The 16,992-nt window shown below is 43.4% G+C and overlaps 1 protein-coding gene across 2 annotated transcripts in view; it reads right to left on the minus strand.

The window, feature by feature from the left end:
* Positions 1–16,992, minus strand: part of LOC124776232 (chromosome transmission fidelity protein 18 homolog) — a 490,396-nt gene that overhangs the window by 30,725 nt on the left and 442,679 nt on the right. For both annotated transcript variants that reach the window (XM_047251092.1, XM_047251091.1), the window contains exon 19: positions 4,767–4,824. In XM_047251092.1, the coding sequence (XP_047107048.1) occupies positions 4,767–4,824 (58 nt within the window). The remainder of the gene's footprint in view (positions 1–4,766; positions 4,825–16,992) is intronic.

Here is a 16,992-nt window from a genome sequence, read left to right on the forward strand (position 1 = left end):
TCACTAATACAAAAAAACTGTAACATGTTTGTTACATCCAAAATAGACTTGGTGGTAGGCTTCGTCGCTTGCTAGAACTGTTTGAGGATATAAAATCATTTGGATGAAGAGGCAGATACACTTAAGGAAATTGATTCTTCTGTCCTATGGGACAGCCATTAGAAAAAACAGAAACACTAACCCATGCTGTGTCGGGAACTTATTATCATAAGCTACCCACCAACCAAACACCACTCCAACAGAAAAGCACAAGCAATGAAACACATAAGCGCTCACTACCAGAACCCGTTATTAATGCCGTTAAACACACAATCAGGTCTCTTGCAAGCCCTGTCTTCATAGGAAAATGCAGAATGTAAATGAAAGCCTTAAGCATTTAATTTGGATGAGATGTCAAAAAAGGACTGTTGAATGAGGGAAAATCACGACCGAATTTAAGCGCTGGAAGAAAAAAGGTGCGAATTCGGGTGTGTTTACTGCAAAAGCATTTACATCATCAATTGGAGCAGGATCAAAAAAGTTGACGAAGCACTGTCCGATTTTCAAACACTAGCCACAGAGAAAGGAAGGAGAGAGAAGCGAGAACTGGAGGATCAGGAGTTTCAGTATGAAGGAATTTACAATTCGGGTTAGCCCATTATATGTTTGAACATCTGAACTATACTTTTCAAATACATTGCTGTGTTCTACACTTTTCTTACATTATAAGAGGCCATTTACCAAAAATTATAACCAAATGATATGGTATTTTCATGTTCTCTTCAAAAGATATTTCTCATTTCTCTAAATTTGAAACAAAAACAGGACATCCTTTACTTAAATTCTAATTACAGGGTTGCGTGTTAGCAAAAATACACGATTTGGATTAAGCCAACAGCATGTAAAACATGGATTATTTGATGGTGAAAAACGTCCAATTAATGCCTCGTTGCCCGCATTCGAATGATTAATCACCTAACGAGCTTATTTTCTTCCATTATGTCAAACAACAAGGATTTTCATCAGAAGAAGCTGTTGAATCATCTCAGAACCACGTTCCTGAGGTGCCAACGTTAGACGATTTTTATAAATAACTGTTTCATTCTTTTTGAAGAAACTGAAAGATGGTCTCGTGTCTTCGTCGACGCACCTTTCGAGTAACTTGAGAGGAAAGACAAAATCTCTAAATAAAGAATAATCGAACGTCGAGCTCAACCGTGTAGCCCCTGCAGATGATCCTAGCAATATTTTCCGAAAACATCGAAAGAGCAACTGAGCACGTCAGCATATTGAAAGAGAAGGCGGTAAAGCATGGATTACAATTTTCTTGCGGGAAGACCGAGTTCATAACGAAAATTAAAAATACTCCAAAGTTTCTGCACAAGACACGGTAGAATCAACAAAGTGAATAAATTTAAATACCTCGGGAAATAATACAGCAAACAAAAGCAATGCCCAGAAAAACGGAAATGAACTATCAATTTACGAAGGGCATTTTCAATTAAAAATGACTCTCAGTAAAAAGAAAAATCCAACACTAGAACATTGTCATAAAACTGGAGTACCTTTACGCAGCGGAAAGTTAAGCTCTCAACAAAAATGAAGAAATTGAACAGTTGCAAAAAGAGGAAAGGAAAGTACTGCGGAAAATAGTAGGTCCACACAAAGTTGGGAGTACGTAGACGACAAGAAGTATTGAAGAAATCTACACCCAGACCGAAAAACTACCTGAAGCTGATTTCATGGTCGCTCGGTTCGAACGAAACAGGAAAAGACTGCCTAAAAGAAAGTTCTGAGTATTTAGAAAAAATTCTCAAAACGCAAATCACATGGTTGAAGAAAGTGAAGAGAGACTTAGCAGAAATTGATTTCACTAAAGGAAAGATTAGGAAGTTAGTGGAAGTTCAGGAAAAAGACAGAAAGAATCATCACAGTGTGAATAGATGAAAGAAGCAAAGAACACAATGAAAGAATGGAGAAGTTTCAGTAAGACCGAAAATAAGGAAAGAAGGGAACATCATGAGGAAGTTACCGCACTTGGTCCATTGATGACCTATATCTCTAACGTCGATCAGTTGTGGAATTTTGAACACGTATTACGTTCGAGTATAATGACTTTTCTGGAGACTAGAAATCTACTCTGTAGGAATCAGCATGGGGTTCGAAAGAGACGATCTTGTGAAACCCAGCTCGCGCTATTCGTTCACGAGACTCAGAGGGGCATAAACACGGGTTCCCAGGTAGACGCCGTATTTCTTGACTTCCGCAAGGCGTCTGATACAGTTCCCCACAGTAGTTTAATGAACAACGTAAGAGCATATGGACTATCAGATCAATTGTGTAATTGGATTGACGAGTTCCTAGACAACAGAACGCAGCATGTCATACTCAATGGAGAGAAGTCTTCCGAAGTAGGAGTGATTTCAGGTGTGCCGCAGGGGAATGTCGGAGGACCGTTGCTATTCACAATAAATATATATATATAAATGACCTTGTGGATAACATCGGAAGTTCACTGAGGCTTTTTGCGGATGATGCTGTAGTATATCGAGAGGTTGTAACGACGGAAAATTGTACTGAAATGCAGGAGGATCTGAAATGATTTGACGCATGGTGCAGGGAATGGCAGTTGAATCTCAATGTAGACAAGTGTAATGTGCTGCGAATACATAGAAAGAAAGATCCTTTATCATTTAGCTACAATATATCAGGTCAGTAACTGGAAGCAGTTAATTCCATAAATTATCTCGGAATAGGCATTAGGAGTGATTTAAAATGGAATGACCATATAAAATTAATCGTCGGTAAAGCAGATGCCAGACAGAGATTCCATTGGAAGAATCCTAAGGAAATGCAGTCCGAAAACATAGGAAGTAGGTTACAGTACACTTGTTCCCCCAGTGCTTGAATATTGCTCACCGGTGTGGGATCCGTACCAGATAGGGTTGACAGAAGAGATAGAGATGATCCAACGGAGAGTAGCGCGCTTCGTTACAGGATCATTTAGTAATCGCGAAAGCATTACGGATATGATACATAAACTCCAGTGGAAGACTCTGCAAGAGAGACGTTCAGTAGCTCGGTACGGGCTTTTGTTGAAGTTTCGAGAGCATACCTTCACCGAGGACTCAAGCAGTATATTGCTCCCTCCTACGTATATCTCGCGAAGAGACCATGAGGATAAAATCAGAGAGATTAGAACCCACACAGAGGCATACCGACAATCTTTCTTTCCACGAACAATCCGAGACTGGAATAGAACGGAGAACCAATAGGGGTACTCAAAGTAACCTCCGCCACACACCGTCAGGTAGCTTGTGGAGTATGGATGTAGGTATAGATGTAGAGATGGCCGAAGTGGAAGGAAGAAGAAGAAGGAGAAGAAAAAACAACTTGAAATACGAGGGACGTTCAACAAGTAATATAAAACACGTTTTTTGTTGGTGAGTTTCAACTGAAAAAAAAATGTGAAATATCTGGTGGGACATCGTGAAACATTCCCGCTTCATCCCCTAAAGTTTCATGAAGTCCCGACAGGTGGCGGTGCTATACGTAGAATTCAAAATGGCGTCTCTAACGGAGGAGCGTGCCATATAGAGAGATGTCATTGAGTTTCTTTTGGCGGAGAACCACAGTATCGCAGACATTGATAGGCACTCGTAGAATGTTTACGGAGACCTGGCAGTGAATAAAAGCACGGTGAGTCGTTGGGCGAGGTTGTGCAAACCTTTACGATCCAGTCTGCCGGCCGACCGCACAGAACTGTGACTCCTGCAATGTTTGAACATGGAGACACACTCATTAGTGGTGGTCGACGGATCACAATCAAACACTTCGGTGCTCAACTGGATATCTCTCTTGGCAATGCTTTCATACTCGTCCACTAGTTGGGTCCTCAAAGGTGTGTGCCCGCTGAGTTACTCACGGATCAACAGAAGACCACGAAAAGGAACGAAGGACCCATCTATGCGGGATTGCTAGCGCGTTACGTGGCTGCTCATTACAATTTTTTGTCTAACATTATCACAGGCGATGAAACATGGGTGCATCACTTTCGAACCTGAAACAAAACGGCAGTCCATGGAGCGGCCCCACATCACCTCTCCTCCGAAGGTAAAGTTCAAGGCTGCACCCTCAGCCAGTAAACTCATGGCGGTAATGATCAACTCAGAAGTGTATTGTCCCAAGCTCAGGAAACTGAAGAAACGTCTTCAGCGTGTTCGTTCCCACAAAACGCACTTCTCCATGACAAGGCAAGGCCTCACGCAAGTCTGCGCACCCGAGAGGAGTTCACAAAACTTCACTGGACTATTTCTCCTCGTCCACCCTACTCTCCGGATCCCGCACCTTCCGACTTCCATCTGTCAGGTCCAATGAAGGATGCACTCTGCGGGAAGCAGAACGTGGATAATGGGGAGGTTATTGAAGCAACAAGACGTTGGATCCGCGACCATACAGGCTCTCCCAGTAAGGTGGCGTAATGCTGTTGCACTGAACAGTGATTATGTTGAAAAATATGTGTCTGCAGCCAAAAGACTGAGGAATAATATGTCACCCTGGAATCCTGAATAAAACCTAGAAAGTTTCAGAAAAAAATGTTTTGCATTACTTTCTGAACGCCCTTCGTATCTTAGAAATGGTAATCAATACCATGGTGAGTATCATTCAGTCCAGATCTGAATCGTAGTAAAAATCTAAACACAAACGCATTACCTTTGACTAGCTACATTAGCACGAAGGCGTCTTAGAACGCGTTGTTATTAAAAATGAAAGAACGGGTAACTAACCTGCTCCTCCGGAAGACGCCACTTGCTCCACCTCTCGTCCAAAGAAATCCTTCACAACCTGAAACAAAGAAATGGGTCATTACTTGGAAAATATGTATGAATAGGTCTACTTCGCAACTCACATACTAGTGTACGGGAATAGTGGCAATAAAGAGAACCAAATAAACAGCAAAGTAATAACATAACACGTCAGAAGAGTGTATACAAAAGGCACCTACATTTTAAGGCAAAAAAACACCGTAACTATCATTTGATATGGAAAGGTAACGTGGGGGCGTTAAAGCGTGGGTAGGAGGGAGTATTGTTTATTACACCCAAGCATCTTTTTGTTAAACTCGGCATGTCGAGCACAGATTCAAGCTTGTAACATACTGCACTCTATTGTTCTAACAAACGATTGAGAAAACGAAGAAAAATTTTGATTTATCCGTACATTCAGAAAAACAATCTGCAGACTGCTTGTAGCAGCCAAGGAGCTGCAGAAAGACAGATTCGAAATTCACTGCTTTCTACAGAATAGGGAAGGTGACACCACTGTCTATTTATTTTCCATAACAAATTATGCTTTGCTCATTGGCAAATAATTGTGCGTAGCTCTTATAGAATCTTTATTGACTGATGATCCACTTCTGTGTATGAGTAATAATCGTTGAAAGCGGTTGGTCGATTGTGAATTATGCAAGTAATCGTGAGACCGATCATCTTAATTGATGCGTTGCTTTTGCAACGTGAGTATCGCAGCTTTTGCAGCCTTATCATTTCCATTGTGTCGATGCACTCTGACGTTGTGTGATCTATTATCGCAAGTCACCCTCTGATGTAAGACCAGATCCTTCAGATGCATACTGTGGTACTGATCCCTTACTCTTGTAAACGACTGGCATTTAATTTATTGCTGGTTTTCTCCTTCCTAGAATTGGTCCAGACCTATACATGTTCTTTTCGGAATCCGACGGAACTACCTGTCGTCCGAACGCCAAGTTAACCCCGACACAAGGCAATTAGCCTAAACGCTTAAATGTCATCCAGTCTGCCAATGTACCACTGCAGAATTTTCGTGTGGTGCACAGATTCCAATCTGCCTAGTACGATGCCATATACGGGCAAATCACGGTGGCACGAGCGGTGTCCAGAAAGTATGCTCCGATCGGTCGCGAAATGGAAACAACAGTGAAAATCCGAAGAAGTTTTGCGCAAATGTGTTGGGCAGTGTCTCTAGTATGCCCGCCGATCGCATCACGTCGCTCTTTCTAGTTTTGAGCGCACAGTGAGCACATAGAGCGCCTAGAAAATAGTGCCTCCCGCCAAATATGAGTGCCTTTCGAAATATTTTGCCTGATTTCATGCAACCCCTCATAACGTAACTTCTTCATGACAATTCTCAGCGGCACAATGCAGGGGCAATGAAGACGCTTGTGCAGCGTTTTCGATGGGAAGTGTTTGATCATGCACCATATGGCGCGAATGTGGCTCCCTCTGATTTTCGTCTCTGCTCACATGAACCGATGGCTATGAAGATAACGTTCTGGCATAGACAACGAGCTGCAGACCAGTGCAGGAAATTGGCGGAAAGCACCATGACATATGTCGTGGAAATTTAGTACAACGCTACAATAAATGTCTTAACGTCGGAGCGGCGATTATATAGAAAAGTGGATGGAAGGTGTAGCTAACGGATGCAAATAAAACATTTCTGATATTCACTATAATTTCCATTTCGCGACCGATCGGAACGTACTTTCTGGACAACCCTCATAGCGTAGCCATTTTCGGAGAAATGGCAGCTACTTCATTTTTCGGCTTGTAAAATAAAGTGATTGTTTTTCGGCTGATAGCTGACATTTGGATGTTTATAGATGTCTCGGTAATGTGCTTTGGTAATACTTTGGTAAGAACTCGTTGAGAACAAAATGGGAGCACTCTCCGTCACAATATTCTCGGCTGTGACCGGCCACCGGTCTGTTACCGAGGCAGAGGTCGCGTCTGTTTCTCCCTGGGGGGATTTATGAGCCACTTCTTCTTTTTAAAAGGCTGTAGGGGGATGTAAAAACGACGCAGAGAAAGGAAAGGAAGTAATACCTACACGGCTGCGTCCCGCGCACCACTCTGAACAGGGGGCCTTGAAGGATCCTCCCACATTGTATCAATAAAACATTACCATTGTTGCTTTTTATGCAGCATTGATTTCATCAAATATTTTTTGTCTGAAATCGGCAGCTGAGAGGTGTTTTTCCTTCTATGATACGCGACCGTATACAGTCTCTTTCTATTAAACGTTAAAAACCAGCGTCTGAATTAGGCTCGATCGTTCCTACTTCCCCTCGCCATCACCACCTTATCGATGTGTGTACGTGTCAGAGAGAATTCAAACCAGTAAGTGTCCGTTTACGTGTCTCTTTCAGCACACAAGTAGAGTTCGCACACTGCCTACACTCGCTACCCACACTCTGCTGCTGGATGTTCGTAGAATTCCACAACCTGTAGTTAATTTGGTTCGTACTTGGCCTATGCTCTTTCATGTCCGAATGAATGTTGGCATAGTTTTCAATTTTTTTTATTTGTTCTTAGTCTGTACATTCCTCCTACAGAATAATTTGAACCTAATTTTCCTGATTACTTCTCGTTCTCTCTTTTGGATTTCTTCAATGTTTCTCTTTTTGTTTAAAGGGTGTGTTTTTGACCCATAAAGACGCTCTGTACAGATGACTGTGTTATAGTATCTCATTACTTTTTCCCCTGTTCGAAGACAAGAAACGCCAATGCAACTGAATTTGATAAAATCAAGAAATGAGAAGGGAGCTTTTCGGTGCTTCTGTGTGCCTGCATACGGATATGCGAGGGAGAAAGAGCGGTAAGACAGAGCATACGCGCGTTGCAATAATCTAAGTCGGCTACTCTTTAACAGTCCTAACTTCACGATGCAGGAAAACTGTGTACGTCCCCATTGTCGGACACGTGTGTTCACTAGTTGTTCTTTCTCCACTTATCGTCCCAGTGTTGGTGTGTCATGTGGGAGAAAACTGTATACAGATGTAAATGATCTTCAGTGTCTCGTCAATCGGTAAGCTTTATTATTTATTTTGTAAACAATAATGGCGGAAACACTGCATTGCGAAGGAGAGTAAGCATATTGCAAAATGTCTTTGTGTAAATATTTAGAAAACGTCCTATGTAATTTTGGGTAAATTTCATTGCAGCCACAATATCCATATAGATTAAAAAGACACTAGTGTTGCCCGCATCTCGTGGTCGTGCGGTAGCGTTATCGCTTCCCACGCCCGGGTTCCCGGGTTCGATTCCCGGCGGGGTCAGGGATTTTCTCTGCCTCGTGATGGCTGGGTGTTGTGTGCTATCCTTAGGTTAGTTAGGTTTAAGTAGTTCGAAGTTCTAGGGGACTGATGACCGTAGCAGTTAAGTCCCATAGTGCTCAGAGCCATTTGAACACTAGTGTTATCAGCCTCTATCGGTACTATCATACCTCGCAACCTTTTAGATGACTAGGACTGTTACATTACCTCCTAGGACATCCTTCTCGGCTCTTTCCATGAACAAGAACCTCGTGGCTCTGAAAAATGTCTCTTTCCACCTCAATACATTAAGCTGGGTCTAATGAAATGGTTTTTCAAGTATTTCTACGAGAAGTTTCGTCATCTATCAATAACGAAGGTTAGTAGAACCTGACATTCGAAATGTGTTGGACTCCAACGTTGAATGGACAAGTATTTAGGCTGTTTGATGAGCCTTGGGATTCACTTTTTCAACAGCCACCTTGTTGTTCTCCCTAAAAATTTGGGTGACGTCCGTGAGCAACAAGGTAAACGCTTTCAACAACACACCAAAGATATGGAAAGACAGTTTCAGGGCGTCTCAGATACAGCAATGTGGTGGGCACCTAACGCGCCGTTGGTCTCTTCACCGAGGCAGTTCATCGGAGAGAAAGCTACATCATATTCTTTAAGGATAAGAGAGAACAGCAATATAATTCAACGGACGCAGAAGTGGTATGTAATAAACAGATCAAGTTTATACTTCACCCTTTGCTCATATTGAAAAAGGCAGTTACGTACTTTTCATTCCAGTTGCAAACCTTTTGCCAGTTTTCTGGTCTATAACTCACACTGTCACGAAACTTACTGTCACAGAACAAAACTGAGGCCTGATATAGACTTACAGAAAAAATCCTTGGAGAAAGCTATCACAAAACAGAAAGCATTTTTTTAAGCAACATCGTTATGACCAATGAAAGAGCGTGATTGAACTTTGTAGCTGATCTGCATCTATGTCAATACCCCGCAAAACCAGCTTACGGTGGGTGGAAGAGGGTACTTTGTGTAAAAATGTCATTTCTCTCTTTTTCTGTCCCAAATGCGAAAGTTTGCAGGAAGAGCGACTGTTGGTATGCCTCCGCGTGAGCTCGAATTTCTCTCATTTTACCTCCATGGTCTTTGTGCGTGATGTACGTAGGAGGAAGCAATATACTGGCTGACTTTTGAATATTCTTTCGTCTTACTTCATGGGCTATCACTCTCTGATGGGTATGACTGTCTTCTTCAAATGGCTCTGAGCACTATGGGACTTAACATCTATGGTCATCAGTCCCCTAGAACTTAGAACTACTTAAACCTCACTAACCTAAGGACAGCACACAACACCCAGCCATCACGAGGCAGAGAAAATCCCTGACCCCGCCGGGAATCGAACCCGGGAACCCGGGCGTGGGAAGCGAGAACGCTACCGCACGACCACGAGATGCGGGCTGTGTCTTCTTCGAAACTCAGTTTCTATCGGATACCAAGTGACTGTAGAGGCCAATCCTGTAGTTGCAGATTTTTCCATACTGTACACACACGTTTGTTCGGTTGGTGACTGGCTGCGTAGCGTAGCAATCCTTGTCTTCAGGAGTTACCGTTGGTTCCTAGCATTGCGCGTGTCAGTTTCTGCTTTCAGCGTCAGTTGCTAAGAAGGCTGACCTCCTTTCCAACCACGCGACGTCATACTAGACGACTAAGTGCAGTAGCTTCTCAATTACCAGCTTCAATTTGACATCTTTTCATTTTGTCTTTTAATACATCTTTGTATCGTTTCTGTGGTCGTCCTACTTTTCCCTGACCATCCTTTAGCTGAGGATACATAATTTTGTTTGGTAGACGGGATTCAGGCGTACAAACAATGTGGCCCGTCCAATGGAGTTGAAGCTTGATGATCATGCCTTCAGTGCTAGTAGAGTGCTTCTTCCAGAACTTGTTAGCGCGCCGATCTTGCCATTTCACCCTTAGGATCCTTCTGGGGCTGCGCTGATCGTATTCTTCCAGACATCGTGTGTGCCTTTTGTAAGTAGTCCGTACTTCGCACCCATATGTGAGAGATGGTACAACAGTACACTACCGCTCATTAATTTCAATACACCCACCAAATGACATCTAGTTCTCTGTAGATAAGGTCTAATACCGTGGGTACGGTTGAGAAAGCAAAGGAACAGTACAACAGTTGTGCACATGTCATGATATTCGTTTGTGGTCATCGAGATACTATAGTATACAACAAACAATGTTGTGTAAATAAACGTTATGTACCTATCTGCTATGTTTGTTAACCTATTTGCCGACGGACGCAGCAAAAAATGGTTGGTTCAAATGGCTCTGAGCACAATGGGACTTAACATCTGAGGTCATCAGTCCCCTAGAACGTAGAACTACTTAAACCTAACTAACCTAAGGACATCACAAACATCCATGCCCGAGGCAGGAATCGAACCTACGACCGTAGCGGTCGCGCGGCTCCAGACTGAAGCGCCTAGAAGCGCTCGGCCACTCCGGCCGGCGGGACGCAGGATTTGGGATACCTGTGTTGTTCCTTGTAGTGAAGTGATGCCCGCAGCGAACGGCAAGTATTGCTAAGATACATAATATGTGGTTACTGCACGTCAGTTCCTTCGTAACACTGAAGTGTGCACGTCGCTAGTATGGTTCCACGAGTGGAAATATCCATAGAAAAACGTGCTGCAATTGTAGCACTTAACCAAACAGAGTTGGTGACATTGAGAAAATAGAAGGATATATGGATCAGAAGCAGTAGCACCGCATACTTCACTATCATGCAGTACGAAGTGGATTGCGCTTAATACGCAAAGGGTTCACCTTACAACAGGATAATGACCCAAAACTTCGGTCGGCATACTGTACGAAGTACATTACATCAAAGGAAAAGCAGAAAGTGATCTACTAAGACTGAACAAACCACCATCAGACCTGCCCTTTGGTATCTTCTCGTCAACAAGATGAAGTATAGTTCCAACAAGTACTGAGAACATAGTGGGAGCTATCACACAACCTTGTTTCGGATCCATTATGATTTCGAAATTCTCTTCCTGATAAGAACCATGCCATTCATGTTATCGTGCAGCAGTCTAACAATGTTAATGTTCTATTCACAACAACTTATTTTAGCTAAGATCTTCCACTTATACCCTGCAAAAAGACCCTTAAGAAAAGGATAGATTAGAATTCACACAGAGGCCTAAAAAGGATAGACTGAATTCTTCTTCTCCAAAAGTATATTTATCTACACCCAGGCGTTTCTCTTCTGTTCTGTCCAGGTTATGCAAGTCCCAGTTCTCGGTCCTGTATTACGCACTTGTGATGCCAATTCCCTGTAGATCTTTCTCAGATCCAAACAGCTATCTGTTCTTGCCTTTCACTGACAAAGAAACGGAAACACCTTTTGGTCGGCTTGTCATAATTCATTCTCAGAACGTGATCGTAAAATTTTAATAGTCTTCCTCAAACTGCTAGTGACCTTCTCAATATGCCGAGAAAATTCCTGATATCTATTCCCTTCTAATTTCCGCTTGAGTACGACGGGCCAAAAGTTTTCCTTGGACTTTATCTTTTTTGATATTCTTTGTCATGAACTGATGATCTTCCTCCAACTACTAACGCTCCAAATACCTTCCGGTTATATATTGAGTTATTGAGCTTTTTGTCATATCTGTTCCAGGTGACACTACAGGATTTTTGTAATTTAGTGACGTCTCTCTGTTCGCTGCACGACTTCATCCTGAAGACTGGGTGATTTCCCCTATTGTTGCATTTAGTGGTCTTACTTTATTTGCACTCGATTTCGATGTTACATTAAACCATCTTAGGTCCTGAATACCCTAATTATACCTTTGTCGTAACCGTACAAAATGCAATATCAAACTAACTACAGTTACTTTTAAAACTGGTAACACATCAGTTCCATTAGATTGCAAAAAATCAAATATTCATACGAACATGTAACCAGCAAACTGTTAAAACCTTAAGAAAAGACAAGAGCTATGGACAGTGTCTACGCTTCGCCGTATTTACGAGGGGTGTTCAATAAGTAATACAACAAATTTTTTTCTGAAAGCAGGTTGGTTTTATTCACGATTCCAATACACCATATTATTCCCCACTGTTTCGGCTACAAAACCATATATTTCAACAGAACAACTGTTCAATGTGACGGCCTTACGCCACCCACTAGGAGGACCTGTATGCGCGCCTGGCACCACTCTACTGGTCAACGACGGAGCCAACGTCATGCTGCGTCAGTAACCTCTCCACCATTCAGGTACTGCTTCCCACAGAGTGCATCCTTCATTGGGCCAAACAGATTGAAGTTGGAAGGTGCGAGATACGGGCTGAAGGGTGGTTGAGGAGGAATAGTCCAATGAAGTTTTGTGAGCTCTTCTCAGGTACGCAGACTTTGTGTGAGGCCTTGCTTTGTCATGAAAAAGGAGAAGTTGGTTTACATTTTTGTGGCGACGAACATGGTTAAGTCGTTTCGAGTTAATCGTTGCACCTTGGGGGCGGACATCAAACAGAATAAACCCTTTCAGAGTCCCAGAAGGCTCTCGCCATGACTTCACCTTCTGCAGGTGAGGCTTTGAACTACTCCATCGGGGGAGAGGTGGTGTAGTGTCACTCCATGGACTGCCGTTTTGTTTGCGGTTCGAGGCGATGAACCAAGGTTTCACCGCCTGTGACGCTGTTCGACAAAAACTTGTCACGATCAGTCTCACAGCTACTCAGTATTTAGTCGTCTCCACACCAAAAGTCTACCACCATCTATCTATACTTATTAGTAAATGATTGCAGACGTGTGGTGTAGAGACGACCGAATACTGAGCTGGATCTCACACGCATTCACTCCACAGTGAAGCGCGGTGATGGGGAATTTTGGTATGGGGATGTAAGGCTATATCTGGTGTTGGGTGCCCTGGTTTCATTTGAAGATAACATGGACAGATGTCAGTATTTAAATATCCCAAAGGCAAATCTGTAAAAAAGTGTTGCTGGCTTCGATTTAGGCACAGATCACTACTTACAAGAAGGCGCGGACTCTTAAGCATACAGCGGCAATAGTTTGTGGCTGCTGTACCATACTCCCTAAGTTTTCACGTTCCCGTCACAGAGCACAGATCTTAATTCACTTGATCATCTTGGCTGTACGCTTGAAAGAATGGTCATAAAGCACAAAATACGAAGTAAGACTACTCTGGAACAACGTCTGCACCATGAATCGCAAAATATTACTTCACAGACTACTAAAACAAGTTCAGTCCATCCCAAAGAGGATAACAGAAGTGATAAATACAAGAGGAATGACTATGAAGTACTAAAATTGTCATTATATTTAATTACATTGTAATTTTCTTTGCGTTTATGAACACTTTTGTCCTCACTTTGTGACACCAGCCGGCACAGAAAATTTAGTTACTTTTTGCACGAGGCTAATTTAGTTAATCGTTTTATATGTACAGGTTAGGAAGGAAACAAATGGTTCAAATGCTCTGAGTACTATGGCACTTAACATCTGAGGTCATCAGTCCCCTAGAACTTAGGACTACTTAAACCTAACTAACCTAAGGACATCACACACATCCATGCCCGAGGCAGAATTCGAACCTGCGACCGTAGCGGTCGCGCGGATCCAGACTGAAGCATCTAGAAACGCTCGGTCACACCGGCCGGCCAGGAAGGAAACCACATACTGTTAGCTTACCAAACAACATCTCTGGTTGTGATGTTTCGTTCGGATAAACACAGTTATTTTACAAGAACAACGTTGTATCAATACTTTTTTTTTATGACTGTACGGAGTCTGTATCCGTTCGTAATTGCGAAAGTATTGCCCGTGCAGGATTTTGTGCACGAACTGACCTCTCGATTATGTCCCATAACTGTCCGAAGGGGATTCATGTCGGGCGATTTGGGCGGCCAGATCATTCGTTAGAATTATCCAGAATGTTCTTCAAACCAATCGCGAACAACTGTCATCCATAACAACTCCATCGTCGTTTGGTAACCTGAAGTCCATGAATGACCGTAAATGGTCTCCAAGTAGCCGAACAAAACTATTTCCAGTCAATCATCGGTCACGCTGGACCAGAGGACCCAGTCCATTTCATGTAAACACAGCCCATACCACCATGGACCCATCACCAGCTTGCTCAGTGCCCTGTTGTCAAGTTGGGTCCAACGCTTCATGGGGTCTGCGTCACACTCGAACTACCATCAGCTCTTAGCAACTGATACCGGGACTCGTCTGACCACGCTGTGGACCTCGGTACACTGAATTCCCTAACGATTTCCAAAATGGAATGCCCCATGCGTCTAGCTCCAACTACTATTCCGCGTTCAAAGTCTGTTAAACCCCGTCGTGCAGCCCTGATCGACTCTGAAACCCTTTCGCATGAATCACCTGTGTACAAGAGTGCAAATGATAGCTCCATCAATACACTAACCTTTTATACCTTTGTATGCGATACTACCGCCATCCCTAATGTACATATCGCTGTCCCATGAATTTGTCACCTCTGGGTGACTGTCTGAATTATTAAATGTCTTATGGTGGCTATTCTAATGCCTGTTTCCTGGTAGGCAAAATAACTGTTAATAGTTTTCTGAGTGGCGCTGAGGCAAATAATGATTGTTAAAGATCTTTCTCACTTTCGGCTCAGCACCTTACCACTCCCAGCTCCGTATAATTTCAGTGAGATTCAATCTCTATAATTTGTCCTAATGTGTGTGTTCTATTGTTAACTGTCTGTGTTGCTGGCTCGCCCTCGAATAAAGTGTATACACCGGTGCAGAGGGCAAGTTCAAGCGTAAGCCGTCACGGACGTGTCCGGAGCCGGAATGAGCACCGTGGCCGGCAAGCAGCAGGGACCACGGCGCTGGGCGGCGCGGGGTAGAGCCAGCCAGAGCTGGGAGCCGTACATCTCGTGTGCACGCGTGGGCGGACCGCGGGAGTGCGGGTGGGGGCGGGGGAGGCGGTGGGGGCAGAGGAAGAGGCGGCGGGCTGGCTGCTAGCAAGGAGGCCACAAGGAGCGGACGGCGGGCAAAGAAAAATAAGAGGCTTTCTCCCTCCGGCCGGGCCTGCAGCGATTCCATTTACTCTGTCCAGGAAAAACTCTTTTATTTCACGAGCTGGAATATCGTTAAATTCCATCTAAGTAGGGTTTATTTTGTACCCTTAACGTCCGGCCTGGATTTGTTGAGGTAATGGCATAGACTGCTAACCCCTCCCCCCCCCCCCTGGGCCGACCCCTCCCCCACTTTCACGGTACAGTCCGGGCCGGAGCGGCCGCCGTCCGCGACCCCGGCGGTTCTGTGGCGGCTCAAACAGCGGCCGCTTCAGCACACGGAACAGGGACACAGTATCGGGATTTAATTTTGATCATTTAATGGCTTCACAGCTGTGCGTCACAACCTGTTTCGTCTTAAATGAACATCTTCAGGTGACCGTAGGTTCAGCAACAGTCTTTGAAATTAATTCTCATCAAGTGGCAAAAATGTTTTGGTACGATGACTCAAAAATTTCCAGTAGCCATATTGTGCCTTTTAGTGTCTCGTACGTTGATTAAAGATTTATGTAAAAGTTATTCACGAAGGTCCTTGGTTAATTTTTGGCCATCTGAAGATGTCTACCCATTACGAAACTGGTTATGGCATAACAAACGTACCAAAAATACAGCTGTGGTGGTTTTTACCAACATTTAAAAGGAGGATGATTCTGGAAGAACGACGGAGGCTAGGGTCACAGATAGGATATCTAATCACAACAAAGTAAAATTCCATGGCTTTTTTTGTTCTTAAGCCCTGTTTCTGCAGTCGTAGTTATGCAAGTTGTAAACGTTATAACCGTGTTTTGCTGCTGTTGTAACAACTAAACATAACTTCTATTACACTCACAAAAGAAGGGATATGACGTATATTACCAGAAAAATAAATTTATTGAAAGGGCTGGAATGCGTATGAAAAAAATGATTCAAATGGCTCTGAGCACTATGGGACTTAACATCTGTGGTCAGCAGTTCCCTAGAACTTAGAACTACTTAAACCTAACTAACCTAAGGACATCACACACATCCACGCCCGAGGCAGGATTCGAACCTGCGACCGTAGCTGTCGCGCGGTTCCGGACTGAGCGCCTAGAACCGCTAGACCACCGCGGCCGGCGGAATGCGTATGAGCTACTACTAAAATGCATGTATAAGTGTCTGATTTTTACGCAGAATATGTTTGAATTAGCTTACATCTAGAAGTGTCGTAATTTTCCAGGGTTCGGCACTGATTATTTCAGCCTACTTGCACTTTGACTTGCTGCACTACACGTTTCTGGGAGGAGAAACGAGACAAATAATTACATCGCTAGTATATGTCTACGATCTCCTGGCTAAACGCGTGACAGTATGCATAGCATTGCCAACTGAGCTGCTAGCTCTGCTTTTCAATTTATTTAAGAAAAATTCTTTTTATTATGGGTTGTATACGAATACATATCAACGTAAATAAAATGTAGTTTTTAGGTTTTGGGCAGTTAATGCACAGGAATCCGGTCACGTAAACTGACATATGGTCGGTAGACTAATGTGCTGACCACACGCCCCTCTATATCCGCATCCAGTGACGCCTGTGAGCTGAGGATGACACGGTGGTCGGTGGATACTGTTGGGCCTTCACAGCCTGTTCGGGCGGAGTTAAGTTTTTGATGCTAAAGAAGAGATGAACAGGAAAAGAAACAAAGGTAATCATTATCATTGCACATATAGTACAAGGCCGTCTTCTCAGTGATCACTGCAAAACAAATTTTTCCTATAGAGCTTCCTGGTCTTTCTTGTCAAGTACAGTCAATCAGCCAACGCGCCACCCCCCTCCCCCCCCCCCCCTCACACACACACCCCAACCCCACTCAC

Source organism: Schistocerca piceifrons, chromosome 2 (assembly GCF_021461385.2).
Source record: "Schistocerca piceifrons isolate TAMUIC-IGC-003096 chromosome 2, iqSchPice1.1, whole genome shotgun sequence".
NCBI classification, from domain to species: domain Eukaryota; kingdom Metazoa; phylum Arthropoda; class Insecta; order Orthoptera; family Acrididae; genus Schistocerca; species Schistocerca piceifrons.